The sequence below is a fragment of the Cetorhinus maximus genome, chromosome 27 (genome assembly GCF_964194155.1).
Source record: "Cetorhinus maximus chromosome 27, sCetMax3.hap1.1, whole genome shotgun sequence".
In the NCBI taxonomy this organism is placed as follows: Eukaryota; Metazoa; Chordata; class Chondrichthyes; order Lamniformes; family Cetorhinidae; genus Cetorhinus; species Cetorhinus maximus.
Window position 1 is genome coordinate 7,823,139 of NC_135905.1, and position 18,367 is coordinate 7,841,505.

The following is an 18,367-nucleotide window of genomic DNA, read 5'->3' on the forward strand; positions in this document are numbered from 1 at the left end:
TTTTCTCCAGGGTTGCAGACAGCAGTATCCAGGAGATTGATCTTCAATTCCTGGAGACTCCAGGCCATCCTGGAGGGTTAGGAACCCTAAGGGGAGGCAGCCAGCTTCATGGAGGCAACCCCCAGGAGACTATCAGAGCTGGAGGCTTCAACCCCAAAGAAGGGGTTGTGGGGGGGAAAGGCAACCCCTGTGGGACATCTGGAGGAGCCTGCCATCTTCACCCCTCTGATCTGTAATTCTCTACTTAACTCTCCAAGGCCGCTCGATCTCCAAGCTGCCTCAACAGCATTGACCTCTTCCACTGCACTGCTTGGGTTTCAGAGCTGGTGGCAGCAAGAGCCCACTGCTGAGTCTGGAGGCAACCAATTCAGAGGCAGCCTCTGGGTAAAATAGCTGAGCTGGTCCTATTGCTGGCAGGTGTGTGCTTGGGGCCACTATTTGTTCCCAACATCGGGGTCCTGAAGCCTGCGGTAAACTCCTTCCCGCATCTCAGTGCTGATGCTTTCCAGCTGCGACTTTGATTTGTGTAATTAGAGCCCCATTTGCCTTTTGTGTGAGTGCCTTAAATTATATATTTTAATATCTAAAGAATGGGATTGTGTTGCCCCATCCTGACATTTTAAACCCCTGCTCAGCCCATTGGGGTGGGAGGGTTAAAGTACAAGGCCAAACTCTCCCAATGTCCTCTCTGTCCTTTTCTCTTTTGACTCTGGTTCTTATGCTAACTCTTTCTCTAAATCTGCCAGTTTGTTTTCTCTCAATATGTGCAGTTCATTGTATTTGTCTTGATCTTACACGTTTCTTTCCTAAATTAACTGAATTTGTGCCTTTTACATCTTTCAAAACAATGGGAAGCAGCAAGAATGTGTGTAGGCTGAAGCATTAGGGCTAGACAGGAAGAGACAGGGCTTGGATTAAGAGAAACTAGTAGTTGGAGCAGGGGCAATAGGAAGTAAGCTTGAGGTCAGTGCGGGGCTTAAGTGAATAGGGAGGTCCTGAGTTTGGCTTGGAGTTGATCTGAAATAATAGTAGAACTAGGGAAATGGCCTTCTATCTTCAGGGGTGAAGTATTGACTCTTGCCAGTATTGGGATGCCCACGAATGCATCTGGGGGAATTAATCAACTAGAAATCAGCACTTACATGGGAATGGGGAAATAAGGAATTATCTAGAAAAACAAGATTTGATCAGAGTGAGTCGCAAGGATTCAGAAGGGACAGTCATGTCTGACCAACTCTGAATTTCTTTGAGAAGGTTATAACATTGTCCCACATAAGAGTAATTCCCAAGCTGTGTAATTGGGATAGATGGCAAAATATTAGACCTAACTGAAGGTGTGTTGTGTTATGAGGAGAGGCTGTCCACTCTAGGTGATTTAACAAACATCTTTAAGATGTTCATGGGTATGGCAATTTGGATCTGAGAAAGTATTTCTGTGAGGCATAGGATTCAAGGACAGAATTTAAAATTAATATAGTCAAAAGAAAATAGGAAATGTAGGCAATTTTTTTTAAGTAAGACAGCAACTGAATTGTGGAACTGATTCCCAACATGGATGATGGAGCAGATTTTTAAAAATGGACTGGATGAATTCCTGCAAGGAACAGTGATACAAGACTATCAGTTCCAGAATCACAATGGGAAACAGATGGGTGAATTGGGTTTTTCCTGTCCAAAACATTACTATTTTACTATTGTGCATTATATTTTCTCTTTCTATCTCCAGAGGTCCTTTTCTTGTGGCCTTGGGCCGCTCCTGGCACCCTGAAGAGTTTAACTGCACCTACTGCAAGACCTCACTGGTTGATACTGGATTTGTAGAGGAGCAGAACAATATTTATTGCGAACGGTGCTATGAGCAGTTCTTTGCTCCAAATTGTGCCAAGTGTAATGCAAAGATCATGGGGGTAAGTGAATTCTTCAGCACAGTGTTAAGCATAGACAAGTAGGTGGCAGCACCTAATCAGGAGATAAATTCAACATCAGCTCGACAAGTAGAAGAGTAGAACCACATCCATTGGAATCAGTTCTGAAATACAACTTGGCTGTCTTGCTGCCAAATGTGTCTCATTTATACTGCAGACAATTTCAAGACTAACAGATAACTGTATATATGCAGAGGGTCCTAAGTAAATCAGGAATGGGAACACTGGCATCAAAACCTATCAAAGTCCTGCCCTTTTTTTAATGTCTGCTTATACGGTCCGATTTTAGCTTCAAGCAACTGGATGTGTTTTGATATGATCATGAGTGAAAATCCTAGCTCACTTCCTCCCAAAGGGCCATAAAACTAATTGTACTCTCCCATCATGACAGGAAACAGCTAATTCAAAACGCTACTGGACTTGAAGGTGGAACTTTCCCAGTCTATATGGTTCAGTACCATTTTGCGCACCACAGAGATATGATCCCCTGAAGAGGTTCTTCTACACACTGTAGAATGGATCTTAAGTGAAGAGTATCACCTATACCATTCCTAATCGGTAGTTGAGGGTGAAATTGATCTTCGACGAAAGCACAAAACAAGCGACAGTGAACTCAAATCAATGGAAAAGAACATTGGGCAGGGTGTAAAATGAACTGCCAATTCACTGGAGTACCTTGTACAGTTCTGGCCACCATGTCATAAGAAGGATAAAGAGGCACCGAAGAGCAAAAAAGATTTACAAGGATGATACCAGAATTCTAAAGTTGTACCTCTCAGTAGAGGGTGACTAGGTCAGGTCTGTTGAAAAGGGAATGCTGAAGGGTGACAAGTCTTTAAAATTATAGAAGGTTTTGAAAGATTAGTCAGAGAGAGAGCTGGAAAGGGCAAAACTAGAAGCCATCACTATATAAGATAGGCACCAAGAAATCAAATAGGAAATTCAGGAAAAACGTCTTTCCCCAGAACGGTGAGAATGTGGGACTTGCTACCACAGATTGAGGTGAATAACGTAAATGTATTTACGAGGAGATTAAGTAAGCATGTAAAGGAGAATGGAATAGAGAGTCATACTGAGAGATGAAGAAGGATGGGAGGAGGCTAGGGTGGGCATGGACTGATTGGACCAAATGGCCTGTTTCTGTGTTGTAAATATTCTATGTAACTATTGCTATTGCGTGCTTTTGTCGAAGACCAATTTCACCCTGGTTATCAAGAACTCCAGTAGAACTCCATTAATTAGTTACTCAGACCAACTGCTACTGAAAAATTCAATCATGGCTTGTCACCTCCAAATTCGTCTATTCCAAGACCTCCTGGTCAGCCTCCCATCCTCCACCCTGTTTGGAGTGTTCTGTAATATATATTTAAGAAATGACAGTAGCTTTCATCCCTTCTGTTAATAAAGGCAGAGACTCTTGGTAAATATACCCTTCTGTCAGTACTGCCCTCAGATTGATGCCATTTTTCTCTGGGCTGGATTTTTCTACCAAGTATATCCATTTAATTCTGTATGGTATTATGATTGCCTGACAGGGAAATGTTTGTAATGAGATAAAATGTTTATTTTCTTTGAGTTATTCTCTGCAAAGTCTGCAATGGTCGTGAAGACCATGTTCTTCAGTTTGATGATTCTGTTCTCCATTGCAGGAAGTAATGCACGCCCTGCGACAGACTTGGCACACCATGTGCTTTGTCTGTGCTGCCTGTGGGAAATCTTTTGGGAACAGCCTTTTCCATATGGAAGATGGAGAACCCTACTGTGAAAAAGGTACGTTCCCTCTGAGGTCTAGTGTTGAAATAATAATATCCTTAATGCAGAGACAAAGATTTATTTTTCCAGTTTTAGTCTCTCTAACCCTTCCTCAATATCGCCACTGACTCCCATTGGGATTTGGTACCAAGTGGATGCCTGCAACCCTCCAAGAACACCTTAGTCTACTGCTCATTTTTCATTATCATCTGGAAGATAGAAGAGATATATATTCCGCTAGCTCAGTACAAATCTATTGTCCCAGTCCTGTCTTTGGATGATGAATGGATTTCTGTTTTCTACGCAGCTGTTCTTTAATAGACTAATGATCTCACATTCAAAGAGTAAAAACATTTGTAAGTTTATTTAGTGTAATTTAAAAGGAAAGTTCAAGCAGGCATTTGCTATCAGGGTGGACAACTACTAAGTGAAATGGAGTTAGCCTGACACATACTTTCGTAGCCTAGGGCTAATGAGCAATTGTAAATGTTCAACCCTGTTTTTGGGTCAGCATCTTTAGATGTGTCTACTGTTGGGTAATGGATTGCTATCCATGAGTCATGAACTTAAAGTGAGCAGTGAGTGAAACTCAGCTAACTTACTAATACCAATTACCCAGAAGAATGATTTCTGTTCATACTATTTGTAGCAAAGCCATGAATAGGTTTCCAAAGAATATGTTTATAATTTTGTGGCAAACATAGAGGAAATATTCCTTCTAAGAGTTCCTTTCATTAAGATGGTTTCCTCACTTACTTGGGATAAGCGCACGAAATGCAACAGAGGCAGTGTAATGAGAAGAAAGGAGAGAGAATGCTGATGTGGACTGCATAATCTGCAACTCCCTCTAAAAATCAAAAACTTTGACAACAAGCAAAGGTCATTGAACCCAACAAACTTATTCCTTCCAGGCATGAAAGACTGCCTGTGAACTCTACTCTCCCTCCACAAAATTCCTCTGGTGACTTTCTTAACACCATCCCACATGTTCTATTTTTAAATATGGCTTCTCAATTTTCCTTCTGACTTTTCCATACAATCCCCAATAATTTGGCCTTCTAAAATCGTGCATTAACATGTTAGTGTTCTGTCTTTGGGCAGAATCGTCCCAAATTTGCACTAAGTGTGGTAGTGAGCATGAAAAAAGACGTTTTACCTGTCAGCCGCTATGGTGGATTTTTGCGCCATATCGTCCCCTTCCCGCCTCATTAATTATGCACCCACAGGAAACACACCATCTTGCTGGGGGGGAGGGGGGTGGCATCTGAATCACCTCATCGTTCCCTCACTCTAGGTGCCATAACTAAACTGCAGCCGTGCACACAGTTAGAACCATAGTAAAGTTCCACAGGAGGCCATTCAGCCCATCTTGTCCATGCCAGCCCGAGGACTTGAACCCAATGCTTGAACCCAGGACTGGTCCAGTGAAGACATAGCCCTGAAAGCCAAGAAGAGTTCAGTGACCCATCACAGGAATGGCTTTTCGAGGCCCGCTGTGATGTCCTCCACCCCTACTCTGGCCGCAGGAGGTCCAGCAATCTCACCACTCCAGCTTGGGAAGTAGTGGTCGCTGCCAGCTCTGCACAGAAGAGGTTGGCCATCCAGTGCAGAAACAGGATGAATGATCACATCCATACCACCAGGATAAGGGAACCATCTTATTACTCTAAACTCACACATTTACAAGGCCATCATTCATTCACTGGCATCTCACTCGCTGCCAGCTCAAGGGTCATCACCACTCACTCTCTCACACACACCGTCACATCTCCATCTGGCCTCATCTCCTCTGGAGACTGCCTCTTCAGCCTTCACCATCTTGAGGCCACTTGCACAGATCAACATGTGCCCCCACATACATCTGGGCTATCCCCCCACACCAGGATAGCTCTTGCCCTGCAGCCTCTTCCCTTGCCTGAGGCCACTTCTTCCCCTTTCCCAAGCAAGTCCTGGCCCTGCAGCCATTGAAAAGCCATCCCACCTTACAGCTGCTCTGGTAGGTAGAGACTTGCCCGTAAGCCCCCCTAAAAGTGTTATGATGCTACCTGTGAAGCCTGGCACTGATAACCATGAGTGCTGCCCAAAGCAAAGTAGGCAAACAAACTATGAAGTCCCGATTGATGTGCAGCTCGCCATGCTGATGTGCCTGGATGATCCAGTGTAGGGTGTTGATTCAAGTGAGCAGGGCTTATAATGGGATGCTAAAGTATTGAAATTAGATTCCCAACATGCGGCGGAGGGAAACGCAGCCCACCATTGACTGGTGGAGCAGATGGTTTCATGATGGTGTAAAACTGATTTTTTGCCTTCTCGCCATATTATTCACTTGCACCCGCCACCAACAGGAGCAGACGATTCCGCCCTTTATATTTTACAGCAATATTGAATCTATCTACACAATAATCACTCGGTCCCGGGGCTTATCACATGCTGGTGGGTTGCTAAATACAAATTCCAACAGAGCTTCTCCACAGGTATCCTGCTTCTCTTGTTCTCCATGATCATCTTCATTAAATTGCTAATATTTGACGCCCTCCCCATTGGCATCATAAATGACCAGTACATTGATTTTATGTCGCTCTCTTTAACTGTCCAAAACATTTTCTATTTGTTCACCTTAAGTTGGTGGTCTATAGCAGTTACTAATTAATAGTTTGTTACTCTTTATTAACACTGATTTCTAATCAGATTTATTAACCTTTATCCTCCTCTACTATAGTTGCTCTTTCAGTACCCACTATAAGTATGTCCTACCAATAATACTATTCCTCCATATTGTCCTGTAGTTCCATGTGAGTTGACCTTCAAACCCACTTAGTTGCTGATTGTATCTTTCCAATTCCAGAATGCTATAATGTCCTTAACTCTGTCTCTCCACCTGCAAAATCCTAATCCGTACTATTGTTGTGTTGAGGCTGCCTTATTGAATATTGAATCCCCTCCACACTGGTCTCCCTCCATCCTTCACAAACTCCAATTCAATAATCTGGCCTTAGTCCTCTTGCACAATCCTACTACTCATCCTTGTCAAACTCCACTGGCCGCTCCCTGAAGTCTGCTGCTCCTATTTGAGTGACCTCCTCTCGCTACGTGTCTCAGGACATACTTTGCTTTGCTGACTCTGGCTTAGTTCATGTTCCCTGCTCACTCCACTTGACCATAGGTGGCAGATCCATAAGCCACTACATATCTGCTTTCTAGAACTTGTGTCACTCTATTACAATTCTCAATTTATTTTAAAAGCCTCCAGAAAAAAAACTCATCTCTTTGTGTTTCTGCCTCCTTCCTGTATTTCCCTCTCCATTCATCTTTCTCCTTGTTAAGTGGTGAGAGATTGTTCCCGGTATTTACAGAAATCCGGATGGAGGAAATACAGGTGGGAAACCCCATAGTATGGGTTTCCCATTCTGCTGAACTTGATAGTAAGATGTGTTTTAAAGTTTTTCAACAGGTTTCCCACCTGACAGACAGCCTGATTGACAGACTGCCTGCCTATTGGGCAGCAAAACCTAGGCACACGGCAACAGTCAGGGAGCGGAAAAGATCAAGGATGGGGGAAGATCAAGGTGGGGTTGGGGTAATTATGGTGGATGGGAGCCAGGGGATGGGGGCAATTATGATGGATGGGAGCCAGGTTGGGGCAGTATCTGTAATTGTGTGGTAGGAAAGAGGTTTACTTGTTGGATTTGGAGGAAACACATCTGCTCCACTTGATCTACAAACAGTATAAATGCACACGGCTTATAGATCTAGCAATGGCCTGTAAAAATGGAGGCATGCAGCCTCCTGAAAAGATTTTAGTGACTGACCTGCTTCCTGAAAGTGGATTGGTTATTCCACCACATCACCCCACCCCCCACCAACACTGACTTGCCACCATTAAAATCAGAAGTGGGTGGGTTGGGTTTAAGATTTTAGAAGATTTTACTGCCCACTTAACCCAAAACCACCCTTTCTTTGAGAGTTAAAATTCCCTTATTCAGGGAGCAGTACAAATACATTTTGTTGTCCTGGCAAAACATTTTACAGCTTCCTAGCTCCTTGCCCTCCTCTTGTTCATCCATGTTTCTGTCTGCCAATAACATCAGTATTCACATTACTACATATACATCTGATTTCAAAAATATATTCCTAATTCTGCTTGTATTTCATATAAAAACATTTAAGCTCATCTTTAACCCATTCTTTCTCCTACCTTTGTCTTTCCATACAATGTAGCCAAGTGATTAGATAGTTTAATGCTAAATTTTGGTGAACCAAAGGATGTATTTGCTGGAGAAGTGGTGTTGAATTTAAACAAGGTGTTTTACCAGATGGTGTGGCTGCGTATCTGCTGGAAGCTGGACGAACTGCCATTAGCACATGGGACTTGTGGTTCACCACTTGATGTCCCAACCTGAGTCCTCCTTCAGGTGGTGTGGTCAGGCAGATGTTTGGCATTGCCCCATGACAAAGACATTTTTGAAAATAGAAAAGCCACCATAAAAGCTACTCTTGATCACCTTTTCTCATCTGGGTTACAAAAACCCTTGGGCAGAAGTCTGAGACCAGGCCACTGTGCTCACTTAGCTGGAATATGACAGTGTGAGAACATCTCTCTATTGCCAGATTAATTGATTGAGGAACACTTTGTTTTTTGTTTCCTTTCCTAGATTTATTTAAATTTTTGATCAGTCTCATGTTTGATTTTCTGTCTTTTATGTTTCTTCTTGCTGATAAATACTCAAGTGAGAGATTTTTATTTTTTTCCCCAGATTACATTGCCCTCTTCAGCACTAAGTGCCATGGCTGTGACTTCCCTGTGGAGGCTGGAGATAAATTCATTGAAGCACTGGGTTATACCTGGCATGACACCTGCTTTGTCTGTGCTGTACGTATGAAATAACAGGTTCTTTGAACAAACTGCTAGCCTTTTTTAGATAGAGGTAGCAGTTTATAGATAAATGTGTGTGAATAACGTGATGCTATTTGCTGGCATTCCCAGTATGCCATGAGGCAGAATTTTCCCGTTGGAGTGCGGGGGTGGGCCCCGCACGTCAGATGACGCGCGGTGATGTCGGGTGAGCGTCCCGGTGTCAGTGCGCCATCGCGATATTTTGTTGGGCAGGCGCATGATGATATCCAATGCACACCCGCCATTAATTAACAGGCCACTTAAGGCCCTTGACTCTCCAATCGACGCCGGTTTTTCAGTGCCTGTGCAATATTTGGGTTGGTGCATGGGCGCAATGAGCAGGCAGATAGGGCACATTTGTATAAACCTCATCCATGGGCGAGATAAGAGGGCTCATTGGGGTCACGAGTGTGCACTGTCATGTATTTATTTTTCAAAGTTATTGAAACTTGCCTGTGTGATCTGCAGTACTTCAAAACGCATACTAGTTGCTTTGTCTGGACTCTTAACCTTCAGGTCAGCACACTGCAGTGAGTAATCTTTTCTGGGCCTGCAGGTTTCAGGAAGCTTTCCCTTAGCCTGGGAATGGGTGCTAAACTGTCCACTGGAGGCTCCTTTGAGGATAAAGGGAGGGCTAGAAGTGGGAGGAGGCCAGGAATGCACATTCAGCCTCCAGGGGAGCTACCTTTGGGAGGACAGGCGCAGGCACAAGGGCCGCAGGGCCAAGAGATGGACCAAGGTGGAAGGTACTGCAGAAGACACCATTATCCTGCTGTCAAGATATACAGGCGGCGAAGCAGCTACCTCAACATGTCTGAGGTGCGGTGTCGAAGGAGGCGCCACCTCTCAAGGGAGACAGTCAACTATATCCGTCAGATGATTGGGCCTGAGATCTCCGCTGTGTGGGTGGACACCCAATGCCAGCGGCTCTGAAGGTCAAAGCTGCCCTCAACTTTTATGCCTCTGGCTCCTTCCAGGGCTTGGTGGGTGATCTTTGAGGTGTCTCCCAATCAGCTGCCCACACTTGTGTCAAGCAGGTTACAGACACTCTGTTCAGTCGTGCATTGACCTTCATCCACTTCTGTTGGCAACAGGCAAGCCACACACAGTGAGCCAGAGCCTTCGTGGCCATTGCTGGCTTCCCCCACATCCAGGGTGCAATAGACTGTACACATGTGGCCATCAAGGCGCCAGCAGGTGAGCCCGGTGCCTTCGTCAACAGGAAGGGCTTCCACTCCATGAACGTGCAGATAGTGTGTGATCACAGGGTGCTGATTTTACAAGTCTGTGCAAGGTACCCAGGCAGCTCCCACGACGCCTACATCCTCAGACACTCCCAGGTGCCGGGGCCCTTCGTGCTCCAGCCCAATTTGATGGATGGCTGATGGAGGGCTATCCCCTCAGAAGGTGGCTCATGATGCCTCTCCGCCATCCAAGAAGAGAAGCAGCGGTACAATAGGAGCCACGCCTCCACAAGTGCTGTGGTGGAGAAAGCCATCGGTCTTCTCAAGATGCACTTCTGATACCCGGACCGCTCAGGGGGCGCACTCCAGTACCCCCCAAATTGTGTGTCGGTGATAGTGATTGCATGCTGCGCTCTCCACAATCTTGCGCTGGAAAAGGGGGGATGCAGTGGACGATGAAGACGTCGATGCAGTGGCTGCGGCTGCACACGATGAGTCCAGCAGTGAGTCCGAGGATGAGCATGCACAGGGAAATGCTGAGGGGGTAGACGCTGACCCGGGCATACCGCAGGGAGGCAAGGACACCTGGGAGGCTTTAATCCAACGATCCTTCAGCCAGCACACCACAGATGGACCTCCAGGACAAGCCTGGGCTGTAGGCTCCATACTCTACAACTAAGTGCAAAATCTGCCAGGTTAGGAACAGTAACTAAGGGCCTTGTTGATGAAGCTCAATGTCCAATAAAGCACTCATTATATTTTTGGAAACCATCCACATGCAAAAGAAGCACCCTCAGCCATGGTGACATATCTGAATTTAATATGTCAAGCAAATAAACTTATGCAAAAAAAAAAGACAATAGTGTTACAAATTATAAGGACCTCATCTCGGGCCAACACAAAAGCACCAGTGAAAAACCCGTGGTATGCCTAAAGTGCCTTATGTTTTCGTTTCCAGGTGCTGCATCTTGGTGCTGCCCCATTGCTCAGAGTGGCATCTGAGACAGCCTGCTGACTCTGCTGTCCTGTTGGCCTCATGACCTTGGCGGTCGTCCTCTGGCCCGTGGAGCCTGTGCTTCCCCCGCCTGGGAGGCAGCTGCCAATTCCACAGCTGGTATCTCCCCAGTCATCGCAGCCTCACCGGATGCTACGGTCAGTGGGAGAAGGGCGGAGGAGATGCCACCCTCATCCAGAGCGCCCTGAGAGGTGCACGCAGAGACAACAGGCAGCTGCTGCGCTGACGTGAGGTCGCTTCTGACCTCCCTGCTCACTGTGGATGGATGGGCACCAAGCTGGGAAACTTAACGCCCAGACCATCTCCCACACTGGCAATGACCAGCTGAGGTCAATGCCAATGTGAGGGCTTGCTGGTCAGAGCGCATCCTCAGGAAGCCCTGATGGGTCTCCCGGAGGAGCCTCTCCACGAGAGTCACCACTCTCTCCATGGAGGACGCATGGGGCACGGACATGTGGCTTGTTGCTTCGGCGATCGTCCACGTGGACTCCTCCACCACGGAGACCAAGTCAAGCATAGCCTCATGTATCTCCCCGAGATGCTCCCACACACCCGGCCGCATTTCCTGCCCCTGCTGCATCGCGGACAATTCCAGAGGCACATCATCAGGCACCGACTGAACATGTCCCTGCTCCCCTGCAGTCCTCCGACTTCTGGTGCCATGGGCACTCTCTGTCTCTGCCAGCTCCTCCAGCGACTGTGAAGTGCCCTCCCAGGGTCACTAGCCGATGTTCTAATTCCCACCAAGATGCTTGTATCTGCGCTGGTGCCTGCCTCGCAGAAATGGTGTGATGCTGGTGAGACTTCAGGGCCCTCAGGTGTGAGAGGGGGCCCCTGCTGCTCCTCCTCCCAGCCCTGCTAAGCTGATGCTGAAAGGAAGAACAATGACATTGTCTCCACGTTAAGTGATCCAATGTCCATGTGCATCCCTGTCCCCCAGATCATTACGCACTCATCCTTCCATAAGCAATGGTCAAGCCATGCTGCAAACTTCAATCAGTGAACATTCAGCACTGCCATATTTGTTGCGAGAACAATGGTGACCTCACTGCTGGGCATACGTACCTGCCTGTGGCACCCCAGCCTTACCGACACTGGTGGACCTAGGCGTGTGGCGCCTCTCCAAATCCAGGGCCTCCTGCTCGAACCGGCTAAGAATGGCAATCTGCGCCTGGCCACCGCCAGTCCTCGCAAGCTCTGCCGCGTTATGAGCATTCTCCTGAAAATGAGAGTCGAGCATTGATTAGTGCAAAATGCACATGGACTCGCTTCGCACACGGCCCATCCCAACCAGAGTGGGACATATCAGGGCTCCAGTGCCTCCTCACCCCGCTGCTGCCGAACGCTCACACAAAGATGCTAGGCCTGTTCCCCACCTCCCCACCCCTCCCTTTGGACACATGCTGCCTACATCACATTAGGCACCACAAGGTATATCCTTCCACAGCAAGGGGATGCAAGCACGTGGAGCGCAGAGTGCAGCTGATGGTTCGTTGCCACACCACCTTGAAGCTTCCCTCCCAGCATGTCATCACCCTGACTTGGACATATCCTGCAGTTCAAGCACAGCGCCTAGGTGCAGCTCCTCCAGGTTGCCCCTCAAACCAGTGTAACACATGATGTGGGGGCAAAACACATTTCTTCACCACCCTCTCAGACTGACCTCAGCATGGGCAATATCTGCTGGCCCACCCAGCAAATGACACATGCCGTCAATGCTTCAATTCAGTCACTACACTCAGACTTGGCGGGGGTGGGGAGGGGGGGGTGGAGGTGAGCAGAGGGATAAGCTGACCTACTGAGTTAAATGACCAATGCCAAAATGGAACTCACCCTCCCAGAGCGCAACAAATCATTGAAGCGCTTGTGACACTGGAATCCAGGCGTGCCGCACCACGTTGCAGGAGCTCACCACTTCTGCCACTTCCTCCCAGGCACGTTTCGTCATATGGGGGAACCTCCTTGAGGAGGGCAGCAAGGCAGTCACCCAAAAAACGAGGGGCGCACAGGCCCCCCACCCTACCTTCCGGCCTGGCCTACCCCGAAGGACTACCCTCCGGCCTGGCTTGCCCCAATTGCTTACCCTCTGGACTTGCATGAACTTCATTGCCTCTCTGCACAGGACTTCACCCAGCCATTGCGAGCAGCCTTTCCAAGGCTGCCAGGGCTTTCCTTTATACAGGCCGCCGGGTCACCATTGGACCTGGCAGCCTGAGCGCGCCCGCTGCCGCCCACCCCCTCCAGCTATGCACGGGAGTCGTGAAGCACGCTGGGCAGGCTTTAATTGGCCCGCCCATGTAAAATGGCAGCGCGGACCCAATCGCAAGAGGCGATCGAGTCCGCCCGCTCCCCCCCCACCCCCCACCAACCAGAAAATTCAGCCCATGAAGTGAAATGCACACTCAATTTGTCTCTGAATGATAGCACAGAACACAAGAAGTCAGAGCAGGAGTAGACCAGCAGACAGATTTAGCTTTTAAATTTAAGAAGGGGAATGGAATCCATCTTTAACATTGGTTACTTCACCTTATAAGCAGGTGCACAAACTTAACAGAACAAAATTCCTCTACTTGGTATATACCTCCATCTTCTCCTCAGGAGGATAGTTTTTAATGTAGGTTTAGTGACAAGCTGTCCACTACTTAGGACTGGATCACACAAAAGGTTTACACAGACAAGGTGCCACAATGACCAGCACCATGTGTGGGAGTTGTTGAGTGTAGAATTGTTTTCCCGGGAAGATTGAAAGAAAGGCCAACCTGACTGTTTTTGCACACTTCCTGACCTTAATTAAATAATTCATACCATTGATATAGGCCTGAAATCAGGCTGCCTAGCTCTCCTCTAGGACAGACAATGATGCCAACCGTGGGAAGACCTAAAGGAAAAGAAGCTAAGCTGGTGCTGGCCTGGTGCTCACCATGATTCTATTTGTTTATCCACCTCAATAATGACACAAAGGTATTCAAAAATACCAGTTTGCAAATTGACCTGTAAAGGTTACAGTTTGACTCCAGTGTCTGGTTTTTAAAGTAATTTCTCTTTTCCTCAGGTGTGCCATGTGAACCTAGAGGGTCAACCATTTTATTCCAAAAAGGACAAGCCGCTCTGCAAGAAGCATGCTCATGCCATTAATGTCTGAACCCAAAGGGACCATCAAAAGAAAGAGGAAACCTGTTTATAAGGAGCACATGGAGAGGAGCTACCTCTTCCAACAAACAGATCCCACAGCTGCCTTTTAAGTCTTTTCATTCTTGTATTTTTTTTTAAATTAAGTTTCAAATAATTTAACAAAGATTGTGAGTGATTGTAAAAGTTGTTGCTGGGTGGGGTGCAGGTTATTGTGGGAATGAACTTTTTCCACAGTCAAAACAGTAGCATCTCACAATGCTTTATCAGGCACACTCAATACTAACAAAACACATTGCACATAACTGGAAAGTTTACAGAATTAAGCTTGATGAATGCTATTCTGCTGATCCTGATTTGATAGCTATGTTTCTCAAAACTAGCAGGTTTCCAATTAAATTAGATAATATCTGCACCTGCATTAAGCAGCTAACCTTTAAGATTATGTATGTAATTGCTGTTTCAAATGGCCTAGTCCTGTCTTTTTTGTCAGGCTAGTGGGTTTAAGTTGTAGTGTAGTCACACTGATACTCTGTGCTTTTACCATGTACCATTTGCATATATATGTGGATTTGTTAAAGCCAACTACTAACAATGTCATAGTTCCACTTTAAAATTTTTAAGCTATCTGTTTGAGGAGCAAAAATCTGAGTATGGATATATATAGAATTTACCAGCTTGCAGTGTGGGGCTGACTACTCACTATTCTGTCAGCACTGCAACCTGTGATTCCACATTTATGTTTGAACAATTACCTAGAAACCTTAAAAATTTCGTGGGTAGGCGAGAACCAGGTCACTGGTATACTTCCTAAAGCATATAGGGGTAGAGTTTCTGGTCAGTTGCACTGATTTACTTGGTGCAATTTGCTCAAAATTGGCGTAAGCTGCACAAAAGGATGAAGAATTTTAACTGCAAATTACACTCAGCACAAATCAATTTTCATGATCTTTTGCGCTATTTTAAAACAAATCATGCTAGATGCCAGCCCAACCTACAGAACTGGCCAAGCCTCCTAGATGAATGAATCATTACTGGGAGTTTCTGCTAAATGTGCTTGTTTGCTGACCTATGAGAAGGCTACAAATATTAAATTGATTCCTTTGGATGCAAGAACTCTAATTATAAGCACATTTTAAAAGCTACTGTGCCATAAGAAACCAGCAAATGGTTCTGTATATTTTTTTAAAGTCATTTTCAGTAATTTAAAATCTGGTTACTCACAGTTGGTAGATCGACACGACAATTAAAAATGTGCACTTTTTGTGATTAAACCCATTTTCAGCTGTATTAATCAAACTGCACCAAGTTACCATTCTCAAAGATATCGAGCAATACTTTACAAAGGAAATTTTTATTTAATTTAAATTACATCTTAAAATGCTGCCCCATTGCACTGGTTTGTGGCAGATATGCAAATGAGTTTGAGCAAGAATACAAGGGAACAAAAAGTTCTGAAAGTGGGCAGAATTTTGGATGCAATTTTTGGCCAGATTACTAACTGCACCCAAAGTTCAACCCCTTTGTGTTTAAAAATTGGGAATTTATCTTATCAAAAAAGTTAAATTTGTCCAAACAGCCATTTTGATCAGGACAGACTGGAGAGAATCACACTTTAATTGTCTCGGTTTCCCAAAACATTGCTCATTTTAACCTGCTTTTGATTGGGCTGTTTTTTATTAGGACCTGCCTTGGGTTTCAGTGAGTCGGGGTCAATTACAGTTAAATCAAAAGGAAAATTCCAATTGCAGATGGTTTGCTCACAGCCTGGGTGTCATGTAATCATATCCATGTTTGAGAAACTAAGGTAATTAGATATTTTTATTATTGTTATTTTTTATTTCCTGAGTAACACAGTGACACCTAGCAGTGAGTTATTTCACTTTTATATGCTAAGTTGCAGCCATTACACCACCATAATCCTATATGTAAATACTTAACTTTCTCTGGAGTTGCTCATAGCCAAAAATTAAAATTGAATCTTTGGTCTTAATCTTCACAGGGGCATGTTGGGTAGATGGTGAGAGCAGAGATAGGACCCCATGCCTTCACAACATGCATCTATTTTTTTCAAGATCCTTGCCCAAAAGACAGCCTAATTGACAGGCTTGGCTTGCAATCAGGTGAGGAGTACATCACAGCAGCAGGCCATAGGAAGCTTGCAATTGTTATGGGGGAGGTGTTCCCCTGATCGATCAGGGTGGGGCATCTGGGCAGGGTGGGGAGGGAAGTTTCCAATCTAAGGGAAGAAGGTAAGCTTGGGTCAGAGGTACAAACAATGCTGTGTAGGCTCTTACCTTCGCCCGAAGCTGTCTTTTCCTCCCTTGAGCTTCCAGGTTGCCAGCCAGGGTTACACTTGCAAAGCAGGTTATATAAAAGAGCTGCCAGCTCACTCCTTCCCTCGCAATTGGATCTCCCTGTCTCTCACCCCTGATGTGGCCTCTTTCCATCTCTCCTACCCAACAGCATGTTTGTGTTCCTCTTTCCTACCCATCCTAAGGAAATGCCCCCTCTTTCTAGCTGTAGGGTTTGTCTCTGTGTATCCACCCCCCCCATGGAGTTCTCACTCTCTATTTCACCGAGCCCATTTCATTTGTTTGCAGAGATGTTAGGATTGTGTTTGCTTCTTCCCAACAATGAAGATGGCAAGATCACAACTAACTGTTAGATAATATAAAATTACCTTGGACAGCTTGCTAATGTGAAATATCTTTTTTGTTTATCAAGCAAGGAGTTTAAAAAGACAGCAATGGAGAAAAATTCTTTAGCTTTAACTCAGAGCTCTAATAGATTGGCAAAGAGCAAGGAGAGATTATAGAGAAAGCCTTGGACCAGAAGAAAGGAAGCAGCAGTGTGATTAACAAACATTCAAAAGCAGGCTGCAGCTGGGAGATAACCTGCCACAAGTATGTACCAAAGGCAGGCATTGTGATTGGAATCTTAGTGTTCAGTAACCTCCGAGATAACAATTTGACTCTAAAACCTCGCAAGGGTGCACGGGATGAAAGGATATTTTTTAATATAGACTAATCCCAATGTATGGCTGAATCAGGTAATGTTTCAGTTACTTGTCTGTTGTCATTGATTTGATGTTTTTCTCTCTCTCTAACTCTTTGTCTACCTCTCTCGCTGTACCCACTGTGATTGCTGCTTTGTGATCTTCTGTTCCATCTGTAATTTTTCTTATCTTTTAAATGGGAGGTGGCAGGTTGTGGATGAGGAAAGTTAAAGGCTGAATTTCTTTGAATGCATTTAGAATTTACTGGTTCCTTCCCCTCATCCTATGATCATTGTTGCATTAGGGGTGCAATTGCTCCTAGGCAATAGAGCACAAAAAGTGATAGCGAATCGGCAGCCCATTTTACTCTCCACTGAACATTCATTTCCATCAACTTCAATAGAAACTAATATCGAGCGAAGTGTAAGACACTGCTGAATCTCTGTCACCTGTTCTGCACTAGAACCAAGATAGACTTCATCCCCACTGTGTCTCTGTTGGTTTGATACCCTTCCCCCACCCTGCACCTGCACCAGTTACCACTCACTGCTTTGTCTTCTCTCCCTTGATCACTTGGCACCAAGATTAGCTGCATGGAATGGTGTCCTTAGCTCTAGCTTATCGCTCCTTGCATCTTCCGTTGTATCTGAACATTGATTCTCCCAATGACCAGTATAAACTCCCTTCATTATTCCTTTGCTCTTTTCCATCTAGTCCCTTGCTCAGCAGCATGATGACTACACCTTACAGCCCCCTTAACAGCTGTCCTCCCTTTTCTTTTCTTTCTCCCCATCTCTCCCTGAAGGTGCACCATATCAAGTGAGTAATTTCTTTTATATTGGCTTTCCATAACCTAATTGCCTCCCACCCATGAATCCCTGCTCTAGTTTGTGTTGCTGCTTCTCTCTTTTGTTTTATTTGTCACTTCTCCCAATAACATCACATGTTTCTGCCTGTCACCACTGCTTCTTTCCACGTTCCCCCCTTCTCTCTCTGTTTCGGCTCATGAACTCTCTTACTCTTCGTTCTATTCTTGCTCCTGAAACTAAAAATCTATTTCTGAGTACTGAAATTGGAAACAGGGTCCTTTGAGGGCACGTCAGTATTTGAAATGTTTTTAAACAGAAGTGGAGGGGGTAGAAGTCAGGACAGGTGCAGCCTGGTGAGTGACCCAAGGCAAATGCCCAAGGTCCACAAAGGAAGAAGCACTGGAGAGGATGCAGGCAAATTACCAAAGGTAGAGTCGCTAAGGCCCATTTTGGTGGGTAGGGTTGCAGGCCACGTGGGATAACTGGGGACAGGAGGATAATCCTGAGAGATTGGAAACTGGGATAGGAGATGGAGCAAACAGATGGCTGGAGCATGATGCTAAATTCTTCAGATGGAAGCAGCAGGGACCAGAAATTGAGACAGGAACAGGTGGCATAACAGACTAGTTGGTAGTAAGAGCAGGACGGAGAGGACAGACAA

At 45.5% G+C, this 18,367-nt stretch overlaps 1 protein-coding gene and 1 long non-coding RNA gene across 9 annotated transcripts in view; one reads left to right on the plus strand and one right to left on the minus strand.

Moving 5' to 3' along the window:
- LOC144668522 (LIM domain-binding protein 3-like) overlaps window positions 1–16,925 on the plus strand; it is a 173,055-nt gene extending 156,130 nt beyond the window's left edge. For all 8 annotated transcript variants that reach the window (XM_078530628.1, XM_078530631.1, XM_078530629.1 and 5 more), the window contains 4 exons: window positions 1,727–1,907; window positions 3,575–3,695; window positions 8,432–8,547; window positions 13,823–16,925. In XM_078530628.1, the coding sequence (XP_078386754.1) occupies window positions 1,727–1,907; window positions 3,575–3,695; window positions 8,432–8,547; window positions 13,823–13,912 (508 nt within the window). In that variant the 3' untranslated portion in view covers window positions 13,913–16,925. The remainder of the gene's footprint in view (window positions 1–1,726; window positions 1,908–3,574; window positions 3,696–8,431; window positions 8,548–13,822) is intronic.
- The window catches only part of LOC144668523 (uncharacterized), a 103,699-nt gene that overhangs the window by 52,746 nt on the left and 32,586 nt on the right, over window positions 1–18,367 (minus strand). The window lies entirely within an intron of this gene.